General features: G+C 38.3%; 1 protein-coding gene across 1 annotated transcript in view; it reads right to left on the bottom strand.

Moving 5' to 3' along the window:
* The window catches only part of ATP6V1H (ATPase H+ transporting V1 subunit H), a 63679-nt gene that overhangs the window by 12543 nt on the left and 37178 nt on the right, over positions 1 to 13958 (bottom strand). The window contains exons 10-13 of the mRNA XM_032609844.1: positions 7930 to 8108; positions 4898 to 5023; positions 2631 to 2732; positions 824 to 937 (exon numbers count right to left, since the gene is read on the bottom strand). Coding sequence (XP_032465735.1) covers positions 824 to 937; positions 2631 to 2732; positions 4898 to 5023; positions 7930 to 8108 — 521 coding nt within the window. The remainder of the gene's footprint in view (positions 1 to 823; positions 938 to 2630; positions 2733 to 4897; positions 5024 to 7929; positions 8109 to 13958) is intronic.

Here is a 13958-nt window from a genome sequence, read left to right on the forward strand (position 1 = left end):
TTTAATACATGATGTCACGGTGGCAATCCTGGATCCTCTGCTATCCTGTATCTGCCTGCATCTTTCACACGTGAGCATTTGCATTTCCAAATCTGTCCTTTGGAATTATCAGTAGCATGACCGTCAGTTAGCGCATCTTTCCCAAGGATGGGGAATAGAGAGGCATCTGAGCTCAGAAGAGCGCAGAACAGCCAACCTACTGCTAAAACAGCCACGGCCGAGAGAGTCCAGGGGTGTCCGCTCACGGACACAGATGGTTCACCATTGCATCTAAGTAGTCACTCTAACTTATCTTGTTTTGAGTACAAAAAGGTCAATAATTTTGACTTAAAAAATAAAAGCAAGAGGAAAAACATGACTCTGGCTACTATTTCAAAGGCTATAACGGATGAAATGTGAGAGCTGAATCTTAACTGATCAATCGGCTTTTACTGTTTTCACGTGAACTGGTAAAAATCCATTCAGGTTAACCGTACGCCGAACAGTTAAACCCTGCAAGATTGTAGCGTCTCTAATCAGTAGTTGAGATGAATTCCATTCAACTCTCAAAAAACTTATTCACCGATGTCGTAGTGGTCCTTTTAGTTACTTCTGGAGTTGCTTCTGATACTAGTACTTTGAATATACATTTCTTCAGAACATTAATGCAGCTGTTTTGTTTTTTCTAAATTATCACATCACTGCTCTGAACGGCTAAAATGTAATTCTAGGTATTAATCAAAATCACTGCTTTAAAAGCCACCACTCATCGGAGCCTTTCCACAAGAACTTCTGGACAGGAACGTGAGGCCCAACAGAGCAGCAGGGGGTGGGCGGCACCTACCAGTTGTGCACCATGAGCTTCTGCACGGCCAGAAGGGCGTTGTAGCGCACCTGCTGGTCCTCGTGGTGCATGTGGTTCATCACCAGCTGCTTCCCGCCGAGCTGCTCGATGACCCTGGGGGCCAGAAGCCACGTGGTGAAGACGCTGCAGTTACTTTCAAATGCAAGCTGTTAGCAGAAAGCCCCAACTCCGAACTGCCCAGTGGTTTTACAAAGAGAAGTTACCATACAGGTAAGTAAACCAACACACGTGTCTTTTTTAAAATATCATTTTCTCCAAATCACAGACTTACAAGTTTTTATATATTTCCTCTTGAATCCCTAGTGATAAATCCAACTGTTACTCTCATTTCCTAGTCTGGGCAAATGTCATCAACCTGGACTGCTGCAGTAGTCTAGGTTACAGTGTTCTATAGGCAGTTGAGTAGTAACTTCTTTATCACCAGGATTTGTGGCTTGCTTAAAAACCAGTATACTGAATACCACCTTATGTCTGAAGTAACATCAGATCAATACTAAGCCCAGCAGTTGCCGTGCTGTGAACCAGATACGGCTCAGATGCAGACAGCAGAGAACACGAGGTTAAAAAGCACTCCGTAGGAGCCATGTTAATTTCCTGAGAAAACTTGACTTGTTAAGATATCTGCCCTTTCCTGTAATGATGGAACATGAACATGCCACATGACCTGCTGGGCAGTGAAACAAATGAGAAAATTCCTGTTGTCAAGAACACCAGGAAGACTGACAACCAGCACTGCTTTCTGTCACTGCCCCCTCAACCCCCTGAAAAATCCAGTTACTACAGACACAAAAGCAAAGTGAAAATGGTTATTTGCCTCATGAATGGAAGGAGGTTCTCTGCTCCTCTGGGGGGGAGCGGGGGCGTGCAAAGAGCCGGCGAGTGTCTTTAACCCCAGCCTGGGAGTGTGGGAGCTGCGGTCGGTGCTGCCTGGTGAGTGACATCGCCACCACAAAGTCCGTGCCAAGTGGCACCTTAGTGCAGTAGGGCTTCTGGTGGTTTAAGACAACCTCGCAGATGAGCACATGGGGTCAGGGGTGAGGGAGAGGCTTTATCTGTACGCCTTTTTATATTTTATTTTTTAAAGCATCTTTTTTAAAAAAATGTACTGAATTGAGAAAAATAATGCAGTATAATTATACCCAAACTTTATGAGTGCTTGATACGTGCCAGGTATGTAACAAGCTTCTCCAAACAGCATACAACAGCCTCAGTCTCATTTAATGCTTTCTCCCTCAACTCCTATCCTTTCACTGTTAGCGTACCTAAGTGATTTCACATTACCAAGCCAGCCTCACCTCCTCTGCAAAGCCTTACCTGTCTCCTCCCAGAGGGAATTCCTCACTCTTCAGTACTTGGAAACACATCCTTCCTTTACTATATATCTACTGTGACTTTTCTTACACGTGTTATATTTCCTTTTATATTTGGAACCTACTCAGGTCAATAACAATATAACCACAAATAATAATTGAAAAATCACCAGTGCTAACAAAATGGCTTTTGAATTAAATCATACAAACCAAAGAAAACCCTGAACGTGAAGCTGCTGGTGTGATCTCTGCTGGCTACTGTGCAACAGTATTGTACACGTGTGCTTACGTTTTCATGCTTCCCATCTTCAATTAGGTTTATCATTTATCACGATTCCCAGTACTATGGTCATCTTGGTTCTGCTCGCTCCGTCAGCTCCTCGGCTGAGCGAGTCTACTTTACAGGAGTATATAAACTAGGACCTCTATGCGGAATGTCTCGGGACACCCCGAGGAAACCAAGGCTCCTCACTTACCGCTTGCCTCGCGGGTAATGCCGAACGTACTCGCCGACGTCATGGGCAGCAACAGCTAAGACTTGTGGGTCATCGGACACCTCCAGAAGTTTGGTCAAAATCCTGAAATAAATTTAATACAAAGAGAGATTGATTTCTAATTCTTTTCTAGAGCACAACAGAGCAAAGGTATAATGCTGAGACTTTCCTGAAAATAAACATTTACAAATATAACTATTTTCTACAGGTTTCACTGCTACACACAATACACTACACATGATTTACTGCAGGTAAGTTAGCAGCTTTCAAACCTTTATACACACATTAACAGGTCACTTTCATATTCACAACGTCCACCACCCACAATTCCCACAATACCAGGGAAAGGGAAGAAGGGAAAACACAGGGAGTTTTTAGGGCAGTGAAACTATTCTGTGTGATACTGTGACACAGCAGGAACTGTACAACAGAAAGGCATGAACCTGAACGTAAACTATGGACTTCAGTTAAAATAATGTATAAATATTGGTTCATCAACTAACAAACGTGCCACACTTAGGCAAGACATTAAAAATAGGGGAAACTGTGCCTGGTGGAGGAAGAGAGGGTATATGAGTACTCTCTGTACTCCCTTCAATTTTTCTGTAAACCTAAAATTATTCTAAAAATTAAATTCTATTAATTTTAACAGTTATAGTAAGGTATATAGGTAGTAATTCTATCAAGAAACTGAGAAGATGACCCAAAAAGGGGAGATAATATTTGCAAAGCATATTATCTGATCAGGGATTTACATCCAAAATATATTAAAAAACTCTTACAACTAAATACTAAAAAGAGAACCCATTTAAAAAATGAACTAAGAATCTGAACAAACATTTCTCCAAAGATATAAAATGGCCAATAAGGACATGAAAAGATGCCTGACTCGTTAGCCATCAAGGAAATACAAATCAAAACCATGATGAGCTATCACTTCACACTCACTAAAACGGCTAGAATCAAGAAGTCAGACAACAGTAAGTGCTGACACGGAGATGGAGAAATCAGAACCCTCATACACTGCTGGTGGGAATATGAAATTGTACTGCCACTTTGGAAAATAGTCGAGTAGTTCCTAAAATGGTTAAACAGAGTTACCATATGATTCAGCAATTCTATTCATAGATGTCTACCCAAGGAAGAGAAATAAAAACGTACGTCCACATAAAAACTTGTACACAAATGTTTATTACCAGTATTTTTCATAATAACCCAAATGCCCATCACCTAATGAGTGGATAAATAAAATGTAATATGTCCTTATGATGGAATATTATATGACCATAAAAAGGAACAAAGTACTGCTAAATGCTACAACATGAATGAACCTTGAACACATTATGGTAAGTGAAAGAAGCTGGTCACAAAAGAACAAATATTATATGATTACATTTACATAAAATTTTCCTAATAGGCAAATCCATAGAGACAGAAAGTAAAAGCTTAGGGCTGAGGGCATGGGTTGGACAGAGAAGTGACAGCTAAAGGATACAGGGTTTCTTTTTGAAGTGATGGAAAATGTTCTATAATTGACTGTGTCGATGGTTACACAACCCCGTGAATATACTGATTTATACACTTTAAATGGGTGAATTGTGTGGTATGTGACTTATATCTCAGTAAAAAAGAAAGACACTTGCACATATTAGGTCATCTTTATTATAACAAAGGGAACCGTGCAAAGCAGTGGGGAAAATGTATGTTATTTTCAATAAATGTTGCTAGTTCAATTAGATATCCATGTAATGAAAGAAATAAATCTTGACCTACCTTATACACCTTACCCAAAAACCAATTCCACACGGAATGGAAATCTAAGTGTGAGAGGTTAAACGATAAAGCTTCTAGCAGATAACACAGGAGTATATCTTCAGGACCTTGGGTAGGCAAAAACTTCTTAACCAGACACAAGAAAGCACTAGCCATAAACAATAAACTGAGCTACATCAAAAGTAAAGAGTTAGTGGCATTTGACGTGGTAGAAGAAGAGCTGTGATGAATACATATGACCAAGAAACCTATAGAATTCCTACAAAAACAAAAACTTGAACAGGCACTTCTCCTGGGAAAAAAGATATCCAAATGGCCAATAAGCACACGAAAAGGTATTCAACCACATGAGTAAGGAAGAAAATAGAAATTAAAACCACGGAATATCTAAAAATTTTAAGAGGGATAAAAATGTGTCCACGAGTATGTGGAAGGATGGGGGTTTTTCAGAGTGTAAACTGGCATTTAAAACTTACTTCAAGAGCTCATAATTCTTCTCATTTAATCTCACAGCATTTTCTCTCCAAAATTTCTCAGATTTGTGCACAGGACTCCATTCCAATCTTCCAGATTTAAGTTCTGAACTATATTCATCAAATGAGCTGTAAAAAGATTTCAAAGTTTATAAGAATCTGAGAGATACTCCAAAATTTAATAAAATAAAACATCTTCACTAATTATTTAACTACAAAGACTGATCATACTTTGTACATTCAAAAATTACCTCTAAACAAGTTTAAATGGCTTAATTTTCAATAAATCATGTGAAACTTATTCAGGGTACTAAGGTCCAGTACTCCTGTCAAATTTGAATGTTCACCATGAGATATTAAAAGGAGCTCTTGCTTTCAAAATTCTAACCTTAATATACACATAAATGTATGTACATCACTAAAATATCTGATAGGGACTTCCCTGGTGGCACAGTGGTTAAGAATCCACCTGCCAACGCAGGGGACACGGGTTCAAGCCCTGGTCCGGGAAGATCTGACATGCCGCAGAGCAACTAAGCCTGTGCACCACAACTACTGAGCCTGCGTGCCACAACTACTGAAGCCCCCACGCCTAGAACCCATGCTCTGCAACAACAGAAGCCACCGCAGTGAGAAGCCCGCACACAGCAATGAAGAGCAGTCCCTGCTCGCCACAACGAGAGAAAGCCCGTGCGCAGCAACAAGGACCTAACGCAGCCACAAATAAATAAATAAATAAAAATAAATTAAATATCTGATAATCTAGCATTGTTTCTACCTTGCCTCTTAAAACACTGTATTTGCCAGACCACTAGATACATAAAGACAAATTTATGTAAAAGTATATTACTTTAACACAAAATAAAATAGTATATTCTATTATACTTTAAATGACAAACCATGATACTGCAGTATAAAAATAAAAACACATACCTCAGTACAATATTTTTAAATGTGACTACCAACAATGCAGAGGTAATTCATTAACTGAATTAGCCCACTACAGATTAATTAAAAACAAAAACCTCTGTACATGTAACAAACTAAAATGCACTTTAATTCAAAAATTATTCACTATGTATCAAGCAACAATCATTCAAATCTTCATAATATAAAACTGCTTTAATGTGGTTAGCCAGTGAACAAAGTGACAAGACATGCTTATATTTTCTTTCAAGTAAAATTTTCAAAAAGAAGTAGCTATTTAATACTGATTGATAATTCAGTATAACAAAGATTCACTGGTTAAGTTGATCAGAGTAACCTGTTAAATAAAGTAGTAATTTAATGAAAGGCTATTTAGTATAAGTAATATTGTTTAACTAATATTGTTAAACAATATTGTTTAACTAATATGCTAAACCTGTAATAATATAAAGAGACAAACCTATTTCAACTGCTCCCATCACCATGTTAGCTGTATGTAAACAGCAATATTTTTCACATTACCAAATTCAACATGAAAAATCAGTAAATAATAACAATTGGCTAGCATGGATTAAATAACTTAGAAAGCTATCACTAACCTTATTTATTTTTTTAAAAGGGTCTCAAATCATTATTACAGAAGAACTAATGATAATTTTTTAAATAAACATAATAAAATAGAATTTGTATAAACTGCAAGCCTATTGCTAGCCTATCATATTACAAACAACTTATTCATATTTGAAATTATAAAAAGACAAAAATCATCTGCCTTCCTCCACAAAGCTCCATACAAACCACTGATATGGGTGACAGCTCCCATCTCTATAAAAGCTTTTGGGCCTTGAGCTTATGGGCTGCACTGAATTATCTGGTAAATACATTTTTGGAACACATACTATACTAAAGGCACTTGCTGGACACCTCATGGAAAATCCTACAAGGTTAGAATTTTTATCACTATTTTACCAAAAGGAAAATTGAGACTTTAAAATGTCAAGAGGCTTGTTCAAGGCCACACGTCGACAAAGTGGCCAAACAATTCAAACTGGAGTCATCCTGGCTCCCAAACCCAATCTACTTCTAGTGAGTAACTCTCTTTTTAAAATGTATCAATAGTTCAAAAATAAAGAATGCATGGGTTAATGGGAAAAATCATCAAGCTATTATTAAACAAAAAAGAACCAGGACCAGAAGAATACACAGAACCCTATTTGTGTGTGTCTGTGTGTGTGTGTGAGCACGCACATGCATGCATGCTAGGGGGAGGGGGGCTAGGGTTTTTGGGAATGAACACAAGAAACCAGAGGGGCAGGGGGAAGTAGGTGGGGAAGATGGGGGTACTGGTTGTTGTCCCTTCTGTACTGTATTGTATTCTGTAGTGTACTGTGTTCTGTATTCTGTACTGTATAAAAAAAGGGATATTTTTTCTTTACTGCATGTACATCACTTGCATAATTTTTAATATAAAAAATAAATAAAACCAATAGGGACTTCACAAAAGCAGGAGGGCTTCCCTGGTGGTGCAGTGGTTGAAAGTCCGCCTGCCGATGCAGGGGACATGGGTTCGTGCCCCAGTCCGGGAGGATCCCACATGCTGCAGAGTGGCTGGGCCCATGAGCCATGGCCACTGAGCCTGCGCGTCCGGAGCCTGTGCTCCGCAACGGGAGAGGCCACGGCAGTGAGAGGTCCGCATACCGGGGGAAAAAAAAAAAAAAAAAAAGCAGGAAAAAATACTCTTTCCATATCTAAGCAAACCTCCTCCACAAATTAACAATGACTGCTGCTTAAAAAAGATTTTAAACCAGGGGGAGATTCTCAAAGGGTGGCACCCACAACCCGTGGTAGAACACCAGGTCAGATTTTAGACAACAGATAACAGTGGGGATCTACACGAAAGAGGAGAAATAACACACAGCTCTGACCAATGGTTGCCATGATGGTGAGCCAGTGTTTCCATACCCCTCAATTTTCAATAGAAGACATAATGTTTTAGTGCAATCTTTTGAGTTTATAGTTCATAACAAATTTAAATTTCCTTAAAATATGAAGCAAGTCAAACAAGGCCCAATATACCCAGCCTGTGAGAATTAAAAAGAATAACATACCTAAGATCCTGGACACTCTCACCAAGTTTCTCCAAGAGAAATTTTATATCTTCACTGATATCTTCGTCATCATACTTCTGCTGTTCCAAGTTCTCCAACTGTTTCAGAACTTTGCACTGAATCATAGCCAGAGCATACTCTTGGCGAGTTTCTCTTTCAGTTGATTTTTCTAAGAAGTTCTGGGTTAGACAAAGACACAATGAGAAATGATATAATTTGTTATGTGATGTTCTCTGCACCTGCTTTCACATCCTCTCTCCCCTCCCTGTTCTCAGGTTAACTATCACCTTAAGTGGATGACTGGATCACAAATCCTGACTTCTTTCCTAAGCATCTGTCCCACATCAGGAGCATCCTTCTGATTCCTTCATTACTTACTGGCTTACTAAACATTTTAAATTATTGACCTAGACAAGCCTCAAAACACTGAACACATTTACAGTGAGGTCCATCACCATCCTTCCTCACAGCCCTGCTCTTGAGGTCACCACCATGAACACTCCATTTCTTGGCCACATGGAGCCCTTAGGATGCTAAGAAAGACTGTTTCCTCAAGTCTCTCTCTAGTTCCCAGTCACTGACCTTTTTCTCCATCCAATCAACCTGTAAGTGCACAAAGGACGGCAATTAAAAGCACTCTCTTGCTTCAGTAATTATCAGAAAAGTTTTGTGACATTCAAGCAAATTCCTCAGTTTTCTTCTGCGATTTTTAAGAGTACTGATGAAATCAGCAAAGGAATCTAAGTATTTCTGAAGATAAACTGTTCACTAAATTAACCAATATTTCAGAGCAAAACCATGCTCATGCTGAGGTCTAGAACAAGGACAAACAAGCTCTCAAGAAAGCCACCTTCACAAAGTTGGTAAAGAAGGCCTGTCAAATCTCCCACACTCAAAAAAATCCTGGAATAACAATTCTAAATCAACTGTACCAAAATTTTAAATTTCTTTATTTTTCCAAGGAAGTTATATTTCTAATAATTATGCTAAATAAATGCAGAGAGAGATTTAGCTTAGCATATGGAAATTAGTGAGATAGATCCCTACCAAAATTCCAATTTTCACAGAAATAGGAAAAACAATGCTAAAACTTGTATAGAAATATAAAAGACTCCAAATATCCAAAGCAATCCTGAGAAAGAAGAATAAAGCTAGAGAAGTCACACGTACTGATTTCAAACTAAACTACAAGGCTACAATGATCAAAACAGTACGGTAATGGCATAAAACAGACACAGAGTTCAATGGAACAGAATAGAGAGCCCAGAAATAAGCCCGTACATATTCAGTCAACTAATATTTGACGAGGGAACCAAGAAAACCTATTGGGGAAAGGACAGTCTCTTCAATAATGTCAGCAGGGAAACTGGATAACCACACGCAAAAAAATGAAATTGGACCCGTATCTTATACCAGTCACAAAAACTAACTCAAAAGGGATTAAAGATTTAAACATAAGACCGGAAACTGTCAGACTCATAGAAGAAAACACAGGGGAAAATCTCCTTGACATTAGCCTTGGGAATGATTTTTTGGATATGACACCAAAAGCACAACAAAAGTAAAAATCAACAACTGGGACTATATCAAACTAAAAAGCTTCCGCACAGCCAAAGAAACAAAAAAAGCAAAATGAAAAGGCATCCTACAAAATGGGAGAAAACATTTGCAAAACATACATCTGATAGGAGGGCAATATCTAAGATGTATAAAGAACTCATTTAACTCACTAGCAACAACAACAACAAAACAGCACAAGCCAATTAAAAAATGGGCAGCGGATCTATATAGACATTCTCCCAAAGAAGACATAAACATGGCCAAAGATCATGAAACAGTGCTCAACATCACTGATCATCAGGGAAAATCAAGTCAAAACCACAATTAAATATCACTTTGCACTTGTTAGGACAGCTACTATCAAAAAACAAGACAGCCAGTGTTGTCCAGATTGTGGAGATAAGAGAACACTTGTGCACTACTGGTGAGAACTTCACCAGTATAATGGAAGTATAACTTCCATTAACTTCAAGTATAATGGAAAAGGTTAAGGATAAATATTGTGACACCAAAACAACCTATAAGAAATAAAATACTACAAAGCAGCACAGTTAAAAAGCCAATAGAAAAATTAAACTGAAATTCTAAAAAGAACTCAGTTAACGTAAGAGAAGGCAGGAATGGAAGACAGAACAAAAAACAGATGAAACAAACAGAAGAAAATAATAAAATGGTAGACCTAAATCCAACCACACCAATAATTACTCTAAATGTCAGTGAACTAAACACTCCAATTAAGAAGCAGAGATTATTAGAACAGATAAAAATTCAAGACCCAAGTATATGTTGTCTCAGAGACAAATTTTAAATATAAGACACAGATAGGTTGAGACTAAAAGATGGAAAACCATAAGTGGAAGAAAGCTGGCATGTCTATATTAATTTCAAGTAAAGTAGATATCAAGACCAAGAGCACTGGGACTTCCCTGGTGGCACAGTGGTTAAGAATCCACCTGCCAACGCAGGGGACATGGGTTCGAGCCCTGGCCCGGGAAGATCTCACATGCCACGGAGCAACTAAGCCCACGAGCCACGACTACTGAGCCTGCGCTCTAGAGCCTGCGAGCCACAACTACTGAGCCCACGTGCCACAACTACTGAAGCCCACGCGCCTAGAGACCATGCTCCGCAACAAGAGAAGCCACTGCAATGAGAAGCCCGTGCACCACGACAAGGAGTAGCCCCCGCTCGCCACAACTAGAGAAAGACCGCGCGCAGCAACAAAGACCCAATGCAGCCAAAAATACATAAATATAAATAAATTTAAAAAAATAAAAAGTTAAAAAAAAAAAAGAGCTTCAAAATACATGAAACAATAACTGGCTGAACTGAAAGGAGAAACAGACAAATCCACACTAACAGCTGGAAATTTTAACAACTCTCTCTCTTAGCAATTGATCACTGTTGGAACCACTAGACAACAGAATCAGTACAGAGATGATCCAAACGATACTATGAACCACCCTGATTTAACTGACATTTACAGAATGTGATACATCTGCAAAACATGCATTCTTTTCAAGTACACATGCTACATTCACCGTGACAGACCGTAAGGTGAGCGTAAGACAAATTTCAAAGAATTGGAACCATATAGAACATGTTCTCTGACCATAATGGAATTCAAATAAAGACCTTAAACTGTAGGGTGCCTTGAATTCTGATAACATCTCCCTTTATGAAACTCCTCCCTTCACCCCTCGCTTCTGTGAGATTTTACTTGTTAGTCTACTTAGTTTTCTCTGTTACCTTTTCCAGTTACTTTTCTTACTACTATCTCTCCTAAATTTAGAAACATATCAAAACTCTTCTGTTCATACGGTCCTACACATTTGTTGCCAGGAGAGTTACACTTCATATTTAAGATATTATCAGTTCTAACAGTTTCAACTATAACCTCAACCCAGTCAGTGTAACTGGTAAAGAACAGCCCGATGGCGCTCTTCTGAAACCATCTCTCCTCTCGATTCTCTAAGACAACAGCACTTCGAAATTTAGTCATGTTTGACGCTCCCCTTTCCTTCAAGCCTATGTCAAATCAATCAATAAACCTTACTTGTTTTTCCCTCGAAACATGTTTTAATTTCATCTCTCCATCTCACTACAAAGAATAAAAAGGTTGTGAAAAATATTTGGAAAATGAATTTACCAGAAACAAACCTAGATCATCCGGCAGCAGCGCACCCTTTAAAGTCGCTAAACTCAATGGCGTCTTCACCTCAACAAAATCAAAAGCGTAAATATCATTTTGGCCTGTGTCCAAGTAACGGTGCAGAGCAACCTTGACTTCACTAAGAACAAAGTGGAACCAAGTGACCATTCAGATCCTTCCTTCACCAAAACTGCTAACCTTGTAACATACATGTTAAAGCAGCGCTTTTCAAACCATCTGCGGTGAAGACCAGTTCTGTTTGATTTTCAATTTCCAATCAGTCAGGAACAAATACTTTTAGTAAAAAATACAATAAAAATGCATTTCTAGAAAAATGAACTTTAAAAGACATGCAAAATACAAGCTCAAATCTTATATTATTAAATTTGACAGACATGTCAAATTACTGTAAGTTTCTAAACGCTTGCTCTCACTTTCTGTACTTATCCCTTGCCGGCTGCTAGCCAACAGCTGACAGAACGGCACCGAAGCAGCGCTGTTATTATGGGACTCAGCCCAAGATTAAAAATGTCTCAGTCTTACCAAACCTCTTCCAAACCTGGTATCTAATAAACAAGAGAGATAAATTCCTGAAATAAGGAATGAGGGATGGATCTAGGAATAAAATTTCTTGATAGCAACACTTCTATGTCAAAGCAGTGGGCAAAACAGTCCCCATACACCCAAACCAGAGCAGGTGTCTCTGAAGGGGTTATGACTGTGAACTGTCTGCAGAGGAAGATGTAGTCTGTGCTTGTCTGTGTCTGTGTGTGCATATGCGTGTGGGTGTGAGTTAAACATCATGGTTAGTACAGCTAATGTAAATCCAAATTCAGTTTGGTGGTATTTCTTTCTAAGCTTTTATGCTGAAAACCATGCAGTTGTAAAATACAATTTATCTTATTATCTGACATATTACGGAGGCTCTTGACTAAACAGAGCCAAAAAGAAAAACTCTACACAGCAAATATGGTCTTGAATGTCTTTCTCAGTCACAGCCTCAAAAAACATTCTAATTTATTTTAGAAACGAAAGATTGACATATCAAGTTAACCAATGGAATAACATTCATGGAGACCTGGAGTTCAGCACCTGCTATGAATAATTGAGACAGACATTTTCAAAAGTAAATTCACCCAGCCAAATGGAAAGAAAAAAAAAATTAACAGCTGCTAGATTTCTTCAGCTCACAGCAGCTCAGCAAGCTTCCAAAAGCACAAAAATTCCCCTCCTGAGTTTCAGGATGTGGGGAAAAGTGCATAATCAGACAATCCTCAAACAACCTCATCAGTGAAATCTCTATTAAAGGTTACAGGAATTTGAGAATAACAAAGAAAAAAAAGAACACGTCATTTTTTACACCTATTCTATGGTCTAAATCAAATGGCGTTACTATGTCCTTACTAATGGCTCGATTTTAACTCAGTTGTGTACATCAAAGTTCGGGATGTCTAAAGATGTTCTTCTGATATTCAGTCTTCAGTATAACCATGCAATGATTTATCCCAATTTATCAAGGAGAGTCCAAAAAACTAATATACCTGTCAATAGGTTGCGTGTATTTTAAATAACCTGAAATCCAAATTAGACAATAGAAGGCAAGAAATTAGCACAAGTTTGACACATTGTGGGTAAAAAATTGAAACTGCAAATGAAGTATAAATAAGATTTTTAAATCTTGCTAAACATTAGTAAAATATTCATGCTGTCTTTTCTAAATCAAACAGAACAGCACTTCATCTTTGCCTAGGTTCCACATTAACTTAGAACGCAATTTCTACAGGTGGGCGTTAAAGAGGCAAATTGCTAGTATTTTATGCTTTTATGGAGCGAAAAGGCAGGAAAATAAATACAGATTGTATATTTACTATTGCCAGCCATCGTCTGTTATTTCGTTGAATTCTTACTCAATCTTGAAGTGAGTTAAGTATCACTAACCACCTTTCACAAGTGGAGAAATCAGCTCTGAGAGTTCAAACCACTCTCCCAGCAACCTAGTGCTGGGATTCACCCCTAGGCGTGTCTACTCCAGAGCCTACACTCTTGCTAACACACCACGTGGAAAGGAAAATTAGAAAAGGGTTATGCTATTGTACCTCTCAAATTTTCATAAAAAGCAGATAATCAATCTGGAGAGCTCCCAAATCAGGTCAAAAGAAAACTAAGAATCTCAGTCTGGCTTTATACTTCTTGTGACTTTTTGAACTTTGTATATACCGTAAACACTCATCATGGTGACTTCATGAAGTCTCTCCATCAGAAACAGATTCACACAAAATACAAAGTCCCTAAGAAAAAGTATCTTGTCATATTCATC

The sequence above is a fragment of the Phocoena sinus genome, chromosome 17 (genome assembly GCF_008692025.1).
Source record: "Phocoena sinus isolate mPhoSin1 chromosome 17, mPhoSin1.pri, whole genome shotgun sequence".
NCBI lineage: Eukaryota > Metazoa > Chordata > Mammalia > Artiodactyla > Phocoenidae > Phocoena > Phocoena sinus.